Source organism: Artemia sp. Qi Xiang Cuo, chromosome 20, assembly GCF_049724085.1.
Source record: "Artemia sp. Qi Xiang Cuo chromosome 20, ASM4972408v1, whole genome shotgun sequence".
Taxonomy (NCBI): domain Eukaryota; kingdom Metazoa; phylum Arthropoda; class Branchiopoda; order Anostraca; family Artemiidae; genus Artemia; species Artemia sp. Qi Xiang Cuo.
Genome location: NC_142813.1, coordinates 26,652,193 through 26,666,439, shown reverse-complemented (window position 1 = coordinate 26,666,439; position 14,247 = coordinate 26,652,193). Strand labels below are relative to the sequence as shown.

Genomic DNA, 14,247 nt, shown 5'->3' with positions numbered 1-14,247 from the left:
CCCTGCTTAATTCTTGATTTCATACTGGATCCATTACGACTTCGTATCTTAGCCGCAGCAATATTATTCTCGTAAATAGCATTGATTAATTTAATGTGCTTATCTGGTGTACCATACTAAGGTAGAAACTTCATTAAAGCTCTTGTATCAGCAAAATTAAGTCTCCGTTCGTAATCAATTAAACTGAAGACTAAAGCGGTCTGATGATTCAAACATTTCTCAGTTATTAATCCAAGAGTTAAACTCGGTGGACCCATCCTCTCCCTGCCTAAAACTGCACCGTTGTCTTCTTGAACTATATCTAGAGCATCTCGTGGTCTAATAACTATCACCCAGCTAGGTATTTTGCTTCCTACAGAAATCAAGGTTAGCTTATGGAAATACTTGGAACGTATAACTTGCATTCATTTATTCAATTTGCGTAGCTGACTAACTATATTTAGCGCATAAAAATAGACATGTTGACTTCCAAATAAAAAAATAAATAAATATTTTTATCAAACACTGGGTTTCGATCTCCATAAAATTATCTACAAAGTTGACTTAGCCCTAAAGCGTCTCAATTTGTTCCTTTCTAAAATCGAAAGCCTTGTCGCTTGTGTAGTTGTTTCAGGAACAGGTTCAGGTTCAGATTCTTCAAGTTCGGGTTCATGGTGATGTTCACTTTCGTGTTCAACTACCTCTTCTTTTTGAATATCCTCAGTTTTAATTTCATTGCCTTCCTCTTCCTCAGATAGCTCTGGCGATATTGTTGTCGTAGTACGGCGCCTCCCTAAAATAGAAAGTCGCCGAGCTGCTACCGGACTAATATTCGATTTCCTAGATCTATCGCCGACGGTAATACTGGGTCGTCTTCTAAGTGGTCTAAGGGTTATTTCTTCTTCAATTTCCTCCTGTATTACATTGGGTGCAGTTGATGTTTTTATTATTTCATTCTCGTCTTTTAATTCAAAAAGTGTTATTGATTCTTCGGGTGATTCTGTGGCTTCCATTTCAGCAAGTAAATCAATTACTTCTGTCGTTGTAGTAGTCTTTTGGCGTCTACTTAATGGACTGACTCTGGCTAGGTTTCTTGTGGGCAAAATTGGACGTTGCCGCTTAATTTCGAAAGTGATAGGGACTGTAACAGTCTCTGCTTCACCAGATATTGGCTTTCTTCTTCTTTGTTCGCCACGAAATAGACTAGGTCGAAACCTTCCTCGTGTCTGCTTTGTTTGCTCAGTTAGTACACTCTGGGTCGTACTCTCACTTTGGTCGTCCCTACTTTCAACTATAGAAACAGTTTCGGTACTGGTTGGTGTCCTTGTTGGTTTTCTCCTGCTTCCGAAGCGATTGAACCTTGTTGTAGGAGCACGAGTCGTTGTACTTGTTTCCTCGTCTTCGGATTGTAGGATATCTGCTTGTCTTGTTGTACTTTTAGAAATAAAAAATGGAGCTCTTGTTCTGATACCACCAAATCTAGTCCGTTTGGTTTTTGCAGTTGTTGTTTCTGTTGTGGCTTCCGTAACATCAGAATCGGATATGGTTTGTTTGATTGAAGGTGGAGTTCTAATTTCGGATAGTCGAGTTATCTCAGTTGTCTCAGATAACTTCTGATCATCCTTTACTTCCTTTTCTGAAGAAGATTCATCTCTTTCATCGTTTAGTGCTTGAGAAATAACTAGCAGATTGTGAATAGCTCGAGAATCATTTATTCTGTTAGATTGGATCGCTTCTTCTTTAGCTTCAAGTATTGTCTTTTCAGCTTTTGCAACAATTTCAATCACAGCCTGGTCACTAGCCTCACTACCTCCAATTTCTTTACTGGGCAAATTGTCGCCTAAAGTCTCGTCTCTTTCTATACTTTGAATCTCAGTGTTGGTTTCGACTAGGTTTTCATCGTTAGATAAAGGTGCTTCTCTTTCTATTTCGTCAATGTCTTTCTTGAACTCTTCATTTTGACCATCCATTTCCCTATTCTGAGAAGACGGGACTTCAGGTCCATTACTATCTTGTTCCATTTCCTGATCAGCGGATCCTTCTATGATTATCTCGCCTTTACTTTTTGTCATCATTTCTATCTTAGCCTGTATTCTGGCGGGGAAACGTGTCCCAGGAAGTATTCTTTCAAATTCAGGTGCTTCTGTGGGAATAACTTCTGACATTTCATCTGGCGTTGACGAAGTGGGCTTGGCTATATCGTTCTCTAGATCGAAAGGCTTTATCGTTGGTTCAGTGTCTTCCTGCTCTTGTTTTTTCTTGAACTCGTCTTCATTCATCATTTCAGCGTGAATAATCATTGGTTTAATATCGTGTGAACCGTCGAGTCCCTTTTCAACCTGAGCTTGTGCCGAGTGAGCGATTTCCGCATCCTCTACTGCAGTATGTTGTTCCTCGCCTATAAGCTCTTCTCTACTTTCATCATTGTTGGAAATATTCAGTTCTTCAGTTCTCTTATCATTTGCATCTTCTCGTTGTAATACAGGCACTTGTGTTCCTGTGATCTCATTATCTTTAAGATTAAGATTGATAGTTTTTGAATCTTGATGAGTTTTTTGTATGGCATCTTCTCTATTGGGGCTTACTTTAACTGCTTCCTCGTTAATCCCTTGTACGGTTGCTTGGTTCTGCTTAATACTATCGTCCTGAATTTCTGTATTTATTTCTTCTTCTTTTAACTCGCTAGGATCATTTTCTATATTAACAGATAGTTTTTTGAAAGCATCCTTGTCTAAATCTATTTCTTCGGAAGAAGTTTCAAAGGATTCTTCGATTTTCGGTTCTGTTTTGATAGCACGAGCAATAGAGTTATCTCGTAAATTTGTTATCGGTGATTTATTTAAAACTGATTGCTGTTGGACAAATAATTGTCCTCTAGAATTAGAAACTTTTGGAATATTTTCAGAAGTAGGTTCTGTGGTAGTTTTACCGCGGACCCTTTTTGGGCGAGTTGTGGGAGATTGCGTCGTCGTTGTTGTTGTTGTTGTTTGTTTTTCTCCTACATCGTCATATTCTTCTTCACTCTCCTCCTCAGAGTCATCATAATAATAAAGGTATTCATATTCGTATTCTTTTCCATTGGGACTGGTTTTTACAACTGTACGTGAAGAGATTGGCCCTTTAGTGGCACTGGAATCTTCTTTTATTGCTTCTCTTTTAATAATGTCAACTCTTTCATCGATTCCTCTAAACCCAGCGTCGAAAGATTCAGGGGCTTCGAACAGTGAAACTGAGTGAGGCTTGATCGAAATATGCTCCGAAGCTTCTGATTTCAGTTCTGTTTTAGCAGTATTAGCACTTAAGTCAACTCCTTTAAACCCAATTTCAACTGATGATGGTGCTTGGAATAGCGAAACTGATTGATGATGTTTTTTCTTAGACTCTTCTAGAAACCTGCCTCGTTTCTGATTATTTCCGGCGGAGATAAAAACAAATTCTTCTCCTGGTCGTGGAACAGTTATTATTTCTGGCTCATCAGCCTCTTGCAATAGTCGCCTTTGTCGGGGCTCTTCCAATCCGTTGAGAGTCGCACCCACATGCAGCCTCTTTACTTGACCGGAGGCTACGTAACAAATTGCGAATATGATAAACAGCTTCATAATGAACCTAGAAAAGAAAACATCTATTTAGTATGGTTTTATTTGATATTTAATTTATTGATATTCATTTCTGAAAAAAAGAGCGCGTGTTTTAAATGAGAACCAAAATCTCTCAAGTAGTCACCACTTTAAAGTTTAAGAGTTTTCATTCTGCATATTCTTTTTTCATATGCTTCAAAACCTAGATTATTATTTAATTAGATAACTAAACTTGTAGTTCCTTTCTTTTGTTTGCTGGCTTTATGAATCTTAATATAATCTATGTAATGCCTGCAACAAAGGCTGCGAAAACGCTTATAGAAAGGCTGGTGTAAATAAAAGAATTATAATGTTGGAATTAATAGTTTCCTGTTCACATATAGGATGAACTAATAAAATTTATTGAATGATTGGGCCGTACAGGTAGTTCACAAAAAAAAACAGATAAAATAAGTAATAAATTAAAGAACATGACAAAGAGGGAAAACAACTACTATGAGACACTAGCGAGTTATAAACTGCAATAACGAATACTGTGTATACTTCAGGAGGAAATAAAAAAAATATATATAATCAATAATTAAATAGTATTAAGATTTTATAATTTGAATAAGAAGGGCCTAGAAATTTTGGAAAATGTAGGATTTCAGAGGATGTTGTGCCCTTCTCCCCCCTGCGTACATCCCTGTTCCACTATTAGTTAAGTTATGAAACAAAATTCTGAAATGTATATTTTATATTAGAATTTTCAGCCCTATTTGCCAAATAACGAACTATAAAAATTCGCCATGTTGGAGGGCATTTTAATATAATAATGCTTATAAATGCTCAAAACAACTACAGGCCAAATTACTCGCTGAAAAAATATACCTTTGTTTTAGGTCAACTAAACAATGGATATTGTCTATTGCACAGAGTGAATCTTTTATGAAAGAGTTTAATCATATGCTCTGGAAGATTCAGTGCACGTTTGGGTTTGTTTTTAAAGTCTATATTCGATTTAGACACTCCTGTGGGAATAAGACGAATATTCAAAATAAAGTGCATTGCGCTGCTTTCATGAAGCTTTTCTTTACGTTTTTTTATTCTTTTTTGTTGCAACAGATATCTTCTGACCCTACTCATTTATCTTTTCTTATAGTACAGACAGACAATAGATAATTAAAGACCGAAACTTCTTTTATAATTAGTAAGAATTCCTTTTTGTCAAGTCGCAAAGATGTACCAAGGTCTATATTGGAATTCTTACTTTATCATAAAACAAGTTTTAGGATTTTCGTTGTATAATCTTCCAATGAAAAACGGAATTTCTCAAGGTCAGGATTTAGCAACATTGGCCAGTGGCTAAATAGAAAAGTTTTTGTTTCTTATATTGTTGTTTTAATACCGGGGTGATTTAAATGCGGGGGGGGGGCGGCATAATAGTTTTTATGAATATGAATCAGTCTTGATGACAAACCCGAAGAAGCATTCTCAGAACTGAAAAATTTCCAAAACTGACGCTTATGAATTGGTAACCTCAATGCGTGACCTTCTCCAACTCTCAATTCTCTATTTAATTTATAAATGGTACTGGTCTAGAATCCAGTAACCATGCGCATCGAGAAAGACCGAGATGCTATGAAAAATAGGTTTCCGTTGCTCATTGTGAGCTGTTGGTCACTCCTTGGTAAAGATTTAAACTTTAGTTTTTTTGGGTTTAGGGGGACTAAAAAGTACCTAGGTTAGGTTAGGTTACGAATTTAATATATGCTGTACTTTACTCCCCCCCCCTTAATGTGCAAATATATAGCCTAAATTTGTTTCTGAACTATTATATTTTCATCCAATCTTGTTTTATTTCATTAGCATTAAAGAAACTTGCGTGTGGTTACTGGATTCTAGACCAGTACCTTATAAATTAAACGGTTCTCTTTGAATGGCATATAGTGAATGGTTCTCTTTTGTTTTAAATTAAAGTTTATGTTCCCTGTGCAGGTTTTTAGCATGTTACTTTCTGCGGTTTTAGGGTTGTAATTTTCAACATAAGAAAATTGTCTTCCTATCATTCTATGATAGGAAGTAAATCTATAAAATAAAAACCAATTAAAATTAATTAAATAACAATAATCAAATTAAAACAATTAATAATAATTAAATAATTTAAACAATGAATTTAAAAACTAATTAAAACAAATTATTTATTAATGAATAAATTAAAAATAATTTTTTTAATAATGAAAATTTGTTAAAAATTTGCCCTGAAAATTATATGGGAGACAGGGGGAGGAGTGGGGGGTGTTAATCAAGATTTTGCCCCGGACGCAAGAGTGGCCAGAACCGCAACTGATAAGTATATTATCCTTTGGTACAAGTTATAGCTGTTGGCTTGGCGCAAAATCGCATATTTCAGAGGGAGGATAAACCTTGAAGAATAAGAAAGAACTTATATAGATCAGAGATCACCCCTAAGATACTGCAGCTCTTTTCCATCCAAACCCAGCTTCAAATGCCATCGTAATTACATCTTCATTAAAAACTGAAGGTTTTTAGAGCTTATGTTCAATTTTGAAAATAATAAAACTCAAGTGCGTTCTTAGGCACCCAGCTCAGTCCGCATTGAATCTATATGTCGGGACTGAAGATTGCTGATTTTAGTAATAAAGAAATTTAAAGTTATCTGAAATCGAAAATGCTGATTGATAATTTGGTACTCAGGAAAATCATCAAAGTACCGTAGAAAGTGATATGATACTCCCCACATTTATGAAGACTACCGATAAAAGTATTCAATGTTAAAACCGCTATACTATGACAACATGGGCCAATAATGTAGTTGGGAGAAAACTAGAAACAAATCGTCAAACTGCCTCTGACACCCCCTCCCTTGCTCCGAGACATAAAAATGTAAAGCGATGAGATTTACAAAATAATTTTTGCTATAAATTCTCCATGGTAATTCTGAACAAGAAAAGAAGCAGGGAAAAACTTTCCCAGAAGCCTCACCCCTCGGAACTCAATTAAAAAACTCGTCAGTATTGACAAATTATTTGATTGAGACAGTTTTTACGGATCACAGGAAGCTCCTTATATGCAAGCATATATTATCCTGCCATCCATTTTACTAATTCATCTAAGTTACGGTACCAGAATTAGAAAGCTGCCTTCCCGACTTAGATACTTTTGGGTCCCAAAATTTGACTCCCACAATTTTTGATCCTAAAGAGCCCTGGCCTGGGCACCGAAGACCCGATTTTAGTTGGAACTATCGTGTAGCCGTTTAAAAAGACGAGCAAAGAAAAAATTTAGTGATCTATTTTTATTTTACTTTTGTAACCTTTAAGGAAACACGCACTGAACTGAGAATATGAATTCAGTCAGTATTGCACAACCCAAAGGTGAATAAGGCTTCGCTATCTTCAAATTACCTCTCAAAAATTTTAACAATTGTGGCAATAAAACATTTCGATACTCGAATGACGATGCACAGATTGTATTGTTGAACTGATTCGAATCCCGTAGTTTTTCGATTTATCCGCGTCATTAAATGTGCAGCTTCGTAGTTAGAATGATTGTAATGGAATTATAAATAAATTAGATACAAGTTCCACACTTCGGTAATAGTCTGAAACTTAAAAAAGAAGCCTAAATTTTCAAACCATTTAATTAGTTTGAACTAGAGCTAGTTAACTCAATTAGTAGCGCATAATATTAGATGTAGGCATTCTTCAGTATGACGTACTCGGAAATCGGTCGTCTCATCTTTCCTACCTTTTGTTTAGTAAATAAACCTTTTCAAAGACATTCAATAGACAAAAGATCCACCAAAGAGATCTGCTCATCTTGTAAATCATTTCTCAAAAATTTGAAATTCGGCTGTTTATCATGGACACTAAGCTATCTCAGAAATGGGGTGCTACCATTTCGACTAGCCGTCACAAGCACTAAACGTCATAACATCTAAAAGGAAAATCCGTCAGAACCACTAACAGTCATAATATCTAAAAAAAAATTATAAGTTTATATAATAGTAATAAGTATATAATAGTTTAGAAACAAATTTCGGCTATATATTTGCACATCAGGGGGGGTGGGAGTAAAGCATAGCATGTATTAAATACGTAACCTAACATATCCCCCCTAAACCCCAAAAAACTAAAGTTTTAAAATTTTTGATGTTATGACGGTTAGTGATTTTGACGGATTTTTTTGTCGATGTTATGAAGGATTTCGTAGTGCTCCTGACGGTTAGATGTTATGACGCCTTCCCCTCAGAAATGTTTCTGAGATGTTTGTTTGGTATACTTCACAGCTAAATTCGTCTGAATTGTATTTTACTCAGTCCTGTGCACTTCTTGACGTTTCTATTTCACTCAACTTTAATAATAGTCTCTTGTCTTTTCTTAAATGCTTTGTTTACTTGACATTAGATGACAATTTTATTTTTAATCCAGTAGTATCAACGTAACCCTGAAAATCTGGAGCTTTTAAGCTCAATTACGTGGGTGTGGGCTCACAGTCTGGCAAATAGTTTGCAAACTATACTGCTGGACCATGAAACAGATCTGTGATCTTTGTTCGCTTTATTGAAAGTGAAAATTTTTGTGTCTTCTTGCCACCTGTTTAGACATTGATTTGTTAGGTTGGTTTCATGGATGAACAAAGTTAGGTTTTGCAGTGTAAAAATTGCACACTTGCCTTATTGATTGATTGATTTTTAGCACTTGTTGATGTCATTAAATCCCCGTAAAAGTCTTTAATTGAGTCCTTTCACTCAAACACCTTTATTATTAAAAATAAAATCAAAATCAATCCTCAGTTTTGGACAATATCTTTTTGATTTTTTCTAAGCATAATCGGCTGTTCACAGCGGGGCAATGACGGTTTGATTAGGCTACTTATATGCTTCTTTTAAGCCAGGGTACTGTTCTATTAGCTGGATGCCACGCGAGAAGTGAAGTTTGGTTAATGCTAATGAAGTAAAACAAAATAGGATAAAAATATAATAGTTTAGGAACAAGTTTCGGCAATATGTTTGAAAGTTAGGAGGGTGGGGGTAAAGCATAGCATATATGAAATACATGACGTGACCCAACCCAGATATCTCTTTTGTCCCATCAACCCCAAAAAACTAATGTTTAAATATTGTAAACGGAGTGAGAAACCACTGTTTGTAACGCTCATCATAGCAATTCTTCCTTGAAATAACCTGCTTGACTAGTTTCTTTTATCATGTTCGCTATACAATATCGCTTGGCATCGAGCTAATAAAACAGTACCCAAGCCAGTTTGTATTTCTACAACTGACATTCATATCGTAACACAATCGTTCATTAGGCTTTAAAGCTACGGCATCCAATGCTCTAAACTGCTTTTTTTCCGTCTATGGCTGGAAAGTTTTAGCTGTTCTTTTTTTTCACGCCGTCAAACCTTACCCGTACTCAAGATAGTGTCATCAAATAGGCCTACGCCGAATTTTCGCTGAAAAAATGATTTGACCATCTTAAAAGAAAGCGTTTTCGGGTCTCAGTGAAGCAGGATTCATTGAAACTCGAGTAAACTGGCTCTTAATCCTGTAAAGAGGGCTCTTGTTTTCTGGTATTTAACCTTTTCGATGAGGACATAGCAAGCAAGTGGTTCGAGTTAGAGGACTTTAATATATTAAAGAAGTTAGAAATTTCTGCTTCTTAAATCAAACTCTGTCCGGTACTTTGTTAGCATTCATAACAGTCTTCTATTTCGTTTTGCATTTATTATTGGAATTTTTAATTTTATGGTGGTTCTCAATAAGTAACCATTGTCAAGTTCAAAGTTTCACATACAAAACTGTGGTTAATTAGAAGAAAAGGGGGTATCATCTCCAAAGATCTAATGGGGGGGGGTATCTGGACAGAAGTTAATTTGTCAAATTTTTGAAAAGCACGAGAACCCGAGATCCGAGAATTTAAGTCTACTGAAAAAAAAATCAAGATTTCATATTATTCCTGAGAAGAATGGCTACAAATGCGTGTTCGTTTATTTATTTGGTTTTTGTGTTTTTTCTGTGTTTTTTTTTTTTAATCAAAGCTATTGATTTAACCTTCCGGTGACTTAAATGGGGGCGGGGGGGAGGTAAAGAAATATGTTTTAAGATCAAGTGTTTACAATTTCGCGTGAGATCCTTTAGATAAATGGGGAGGAGGATGATATGTACTGCCTAACTATCCTTTAATTGGAGGAATAGATTTGAACTAAACATAGAGCAGCAGTAGCTTACTGAGGGAGCAACACGTCCGTTGGATTATGAAACGGAAATTGAACGTTGACTTACTCTGACACAAACAAAATCAAATCTTAACTTACTTAAGATTCCAGTGGTCCAGTGATGAATAGCAGCCCCCTCTCCCTATTTAAGATAATCGTGAATATGGAATTAAAAACGAATAGAAATCAACTGGAAAGAAAATTCTCAAATGATACAAAGAGCGGAGTTAAAAATTAGAACGGAGAAAGATTATCATGGATATTACGAGGGCAGATGTCCTTCTTGGCCTTTCGATCTTTTTGCTAAAGTTTGAGTTTTTATCTCAATGCTTCATCAATGAGCGATTAAACAAAAGAAGTTAGGACAAGTTTAAATTTTTTATCACAATGCTATGAGAACGAAAGGACTCGCTTAGTTTCACAAGTATTTTGTTTAAGCAATCAAATTCTAAAAGCACTGGTCAAACTTTAGTGTATAGTATTAGCCTTCTTATATGTAGTATCATTTTATTTTGTTTTAAGTACTAAGATTGCTCTGTATATTCATTTGAAAATCTTGTTTTCTTCAATTCATTTTTCAAATGCACCTATAGAATTTAGGCTACTTCTTAATCACATTTCAAATATGTAAGGCGATTTTAGTTCAAAGTTATAAAAAATAATTGGCATAAGGCCATTTTATAATTTTAGAAAAGGAGGGGGAATTTAATGAAAACTGTGCGATCAAATTCAACATGTCTATGGGCATAGAACCGTCTTCAATCATCGAAATTTCAAATTTCGCAAAGTACCAATCCATTTGTCATTGAATGTTGGAAGAAGACTCCTTTGGATAGGAAATTTGAAGTTCTACTACGCTCTCTAAGTAATCAAATAGATTGCGCCACGGTCAATTGCTCTTTCAAATGTTTTCGTACCCTTTTCTAGAGGATGGAATAAAAAAATTAATTTATATATAAATTTGAATGGAACTTGCATCCCACTGACACAATTAGTTTGGCGATCAGCGTTTTGGGATAAGCTCGATAAAATCTATAGGAATTAATTTAAAATTGAATCGTTTTTCTTTCTTTAAAGAAGGGTTTTTTAAATAATTATTGTGTAAGTAAAGAAAAGTTTGTTATGACTTTCCTCCAAAAAGACCGTATATGCCACCCTGGACATACACACTAATATAGTTTGGGAGAGGTGTCCAACTCAGTCGCAGCAAACAATCAGCTGATCTACGTATCTTATGAGAGTATGGAATTTAGGGATTGTCAGGTATACCATGATTGATCAAAGATATAAAGGCTCTGTCGTTCTGTCTATCAAGAATGCCGGGCTACCAGTCACACAATCAATCAATAAATTTATTCAACAAATAGATTCATAACAAAAAAAAGCACTTCGAAAGTCCAGCATCCACCGGTATCCATGTTCGCAAGTGAAATGAATAACAACAATAAGGAGTGATATATATATATATATATATATATATATATATATATATATATATATATATATATATATATATATATATATATATATATAATATATATTTCTACTCCTGTTTTAAATCCAGAAAGTAAGGAGGTAGAAATACTAAGAATTTAAATTTGCGTGCTGCCGGAATTCCAATTTTGGAAGCAAGATTTCAGTGGTAGAATGTTTTGTTTTAAGAATACAAATGACATAATAATGGTTTTATTGTTTTAATAGATAGAATATCAATTGTAGTGTATATATTACGGGGTAAAAGAAGGTTTCAATGTCTTATGTTTCTCTTTCGTCTAAGAATTGATGAAAACATCAACACATGTAATATTTTTTACTCACGATTTTGCTTTGTGACCGTGAAATAGTGACATGTGTCATTTGTCTTCTATAGACAAGTTCATAAAAAAATAATATAATTACCAACAATAAAACTTTGCACAGAAAAAGTTACACTTCTTTGAAATTACGCTTTTCACTTTCAAGAAAATCCATTTTGTTCGTATCAAAAGCAACATATGTGCTCCAGTGTTGTTCCTCACTAATAATTATTAACCATGTCTTATTAATTTCGTCTTTGAAATGGTAGATAACAGTAAAGTCATCTCTTATTTACAATGCTCATAATAAACGACAGGGATTAAAATTTAGCCCTTTCTGTACTACCAGTTTTAAGAGTAGAGCAAACATTTACGTCAACCGGTATTTTACAATCGAAATAGTAATAAGAATATTGTTAATGACCATGTAATGTTGGAAAAAAACTGGTCAGAATTCAAGTTCTTAAGAGTCTCTGTGGTTAAAAAAAAGCGCTAAAGTTCTGGCATAAAATCAACAACAAATCAAAAATAAAGGTTAAGTGAGGGATATATTAATATTATTATGGTTCTCGAAAACCTCCAATAAATAGATTTAGTTAATGAATTATAGCTTTTTAGCAGGGCAGGGTTGCAACTAGCCTGGGCAAAACATGGCCAAAAATCAATTGTCAAAGGGTTATATCTTATTTATGCCCAAGTTTGAATGTTTCACTTTTGAAGCGATTTGAAATGTAACTAATTTTTTTCTCCCCGAACGTAAAAAGCAATGCAAATTCCTGAAAACAATTTAGAATTTGGAACAAAATTATGTTATTACACTGATTTTCCCAAAAAATATACCGTCCAGCCATAAATCCTTCAATAACAATCAATCAATTTCTGATTGCCTAAAAATAGCACATTTACCTTGACTCATTATATACATAAAACGATATATTCGGATAATTTATGAAGTATGGAAATGATAATTTATAAATTTAAAAAGACAGTAAAATTTTAAAACGAATTTTGTGCAATTCCTTTAAATCTTCGCCATCTTTAATAAAAAATATTCGAGCTTTTGCTGATGAAAGTCTAATAAACAAACTAGTAATATTAAATTTTAAGCTAATGCATTCAAATGATCATGAAATGAATTGTGAGAGGTTTTTAACATCCACTAATACGGCTTATGCTCATAGATTAATAGTAAAGTAATGGTTGTTAAATAATTTTTGAGTTTGTAAATTGCAAAAAAAAAAGATTTTATAATCCAAAAAGAAGCATTGTTAAAGGTAAGGAAAGCAGAGAAATATTTTATACGCTTCTGAACAGACACAATTTTACGGATATTCTAAGTTTAAAGCCTCGTGATTAGAGGTTCAGTCTCGCTCAAATGGCTGGAATACGGCGTTAGAATGCAAAAACAAATACATATACATAAAAAAGTTGGTACTGGTGCGTTAAACGAAACCCGCCAGACTGGTTATTTTCAAGAGACCGCTATTGAGAAATGCAAAGAGTAGTTTTCATTGCGTTTACGATATTTAAACTGTTGTTTTTTGGGGTTTAGGGTGGGGGGGGGTACCGAGGTTAGGTTAGGTTACGTATTTAATATATGGTATGCTTTACCCCCACCCCCTAATGTGAAAATATATAGCCCAAATTTGTTTCTAAACTATTATATATTCATCCTATTTCATTTTATTTCATTAGCATTAATCAAACTTGACTTTTTAGAAGTGTCCGTATAATGCACCAGTACCAAAAAGTTTATATTAAGTAGCCTGCGTGTATGTAACAGAAAGGTTGGACCAACAAAGTTTGGGGGGATGAGATCTTAGGATAATCCCTTAACTCTCTGGATATTTTGGGGGATACCTCGACAACAAATAATGGTGGGGGAAGAGACCTGACAGAGACTGACTTCTGAGACTGACATCGGATGTGCGACCAGAATCCTTTTCAAATAGTTTGAGTTTTTACAAACAAAAGAAAAAGCCAATGACCACATAAGCTTATTAGGCCTGTGACCAATGGTTTTTTCGGCTAGACTTGCAATTCTTGACGATTTGTTGATTTTTTTCATATCTTGGGCAAGTGATAATGCCGAACAAATAAATTGAAGATCTATGGGCAGCATAGTATTTTATTTCATGAGCGCCGATTATATAGATAGTACAAGTACAAGATACATGAATGCAAAACTATGGAGGTGACGGAGGCAGGGTTGGACACTCAAAGTGCTGTACGCCTACGGCACAATTTTCAACCCCTCTTTAAAATAGCATCAGGTGCGATAATTTTGCGAAAACGTTCTGTTTGTAAGCAATACGGCAAAAAAATTACACTCCACTATGGTTATTATCATTTTACACAACAATTAACTGTAAACTCGAGGAACGTTCTAACAACCTTGAGTTAACGACTTGGATGACATACCGATTTTCTGGTATTCAACACACAGGGTGGTGTTCGTCTAACAAAAGAAACTTTGACTATGATGGCATCTAGAAAAACAATTGACGATAATATACTGCATAATTCAAAGGTCACATTTTTGAACTGTGGTCCAACATTGTCGCCCTTTAGACCAGAGAAAGCGGTTTTACCACTTTCGCTTGGGGCTAAGCCAGAGACAAAAACGGATTTATTTCATTGATTTCCGAAAATAACACTTTCGCTTTCTTCGG

The 14,247-nt window shown here is 34.8% G+C and overlaps 1 protein-coding gene across 2 annotated transcripts in view; it reads right to left on the bottom strand.

Moving 5' to 3' along the window:
- Positions 1 to 394: 394 nt before the first annotated feature.
- The window catches only part of LOC148940048 (uncharacterized), a 30,341-nt gene continuing 16,488 nt past the window's right edge, over positions 395 to 14,247 (bottom strand). For both annotated transcript variants that reach the window (XM_089105722.1, XM_089105723.1), the window contains exon 2: positions 395 to 3,585. In XM_089105722.1, coding sequence (XP_088961848.1) covers positions 531 to 3,585 — 3,055 coding nt within the window. In that variant the 3' untranslated portion in view covers positions 395 to 530. The remainder of the gene's footprint in view (positions 3,586 to 14,247) is intronic.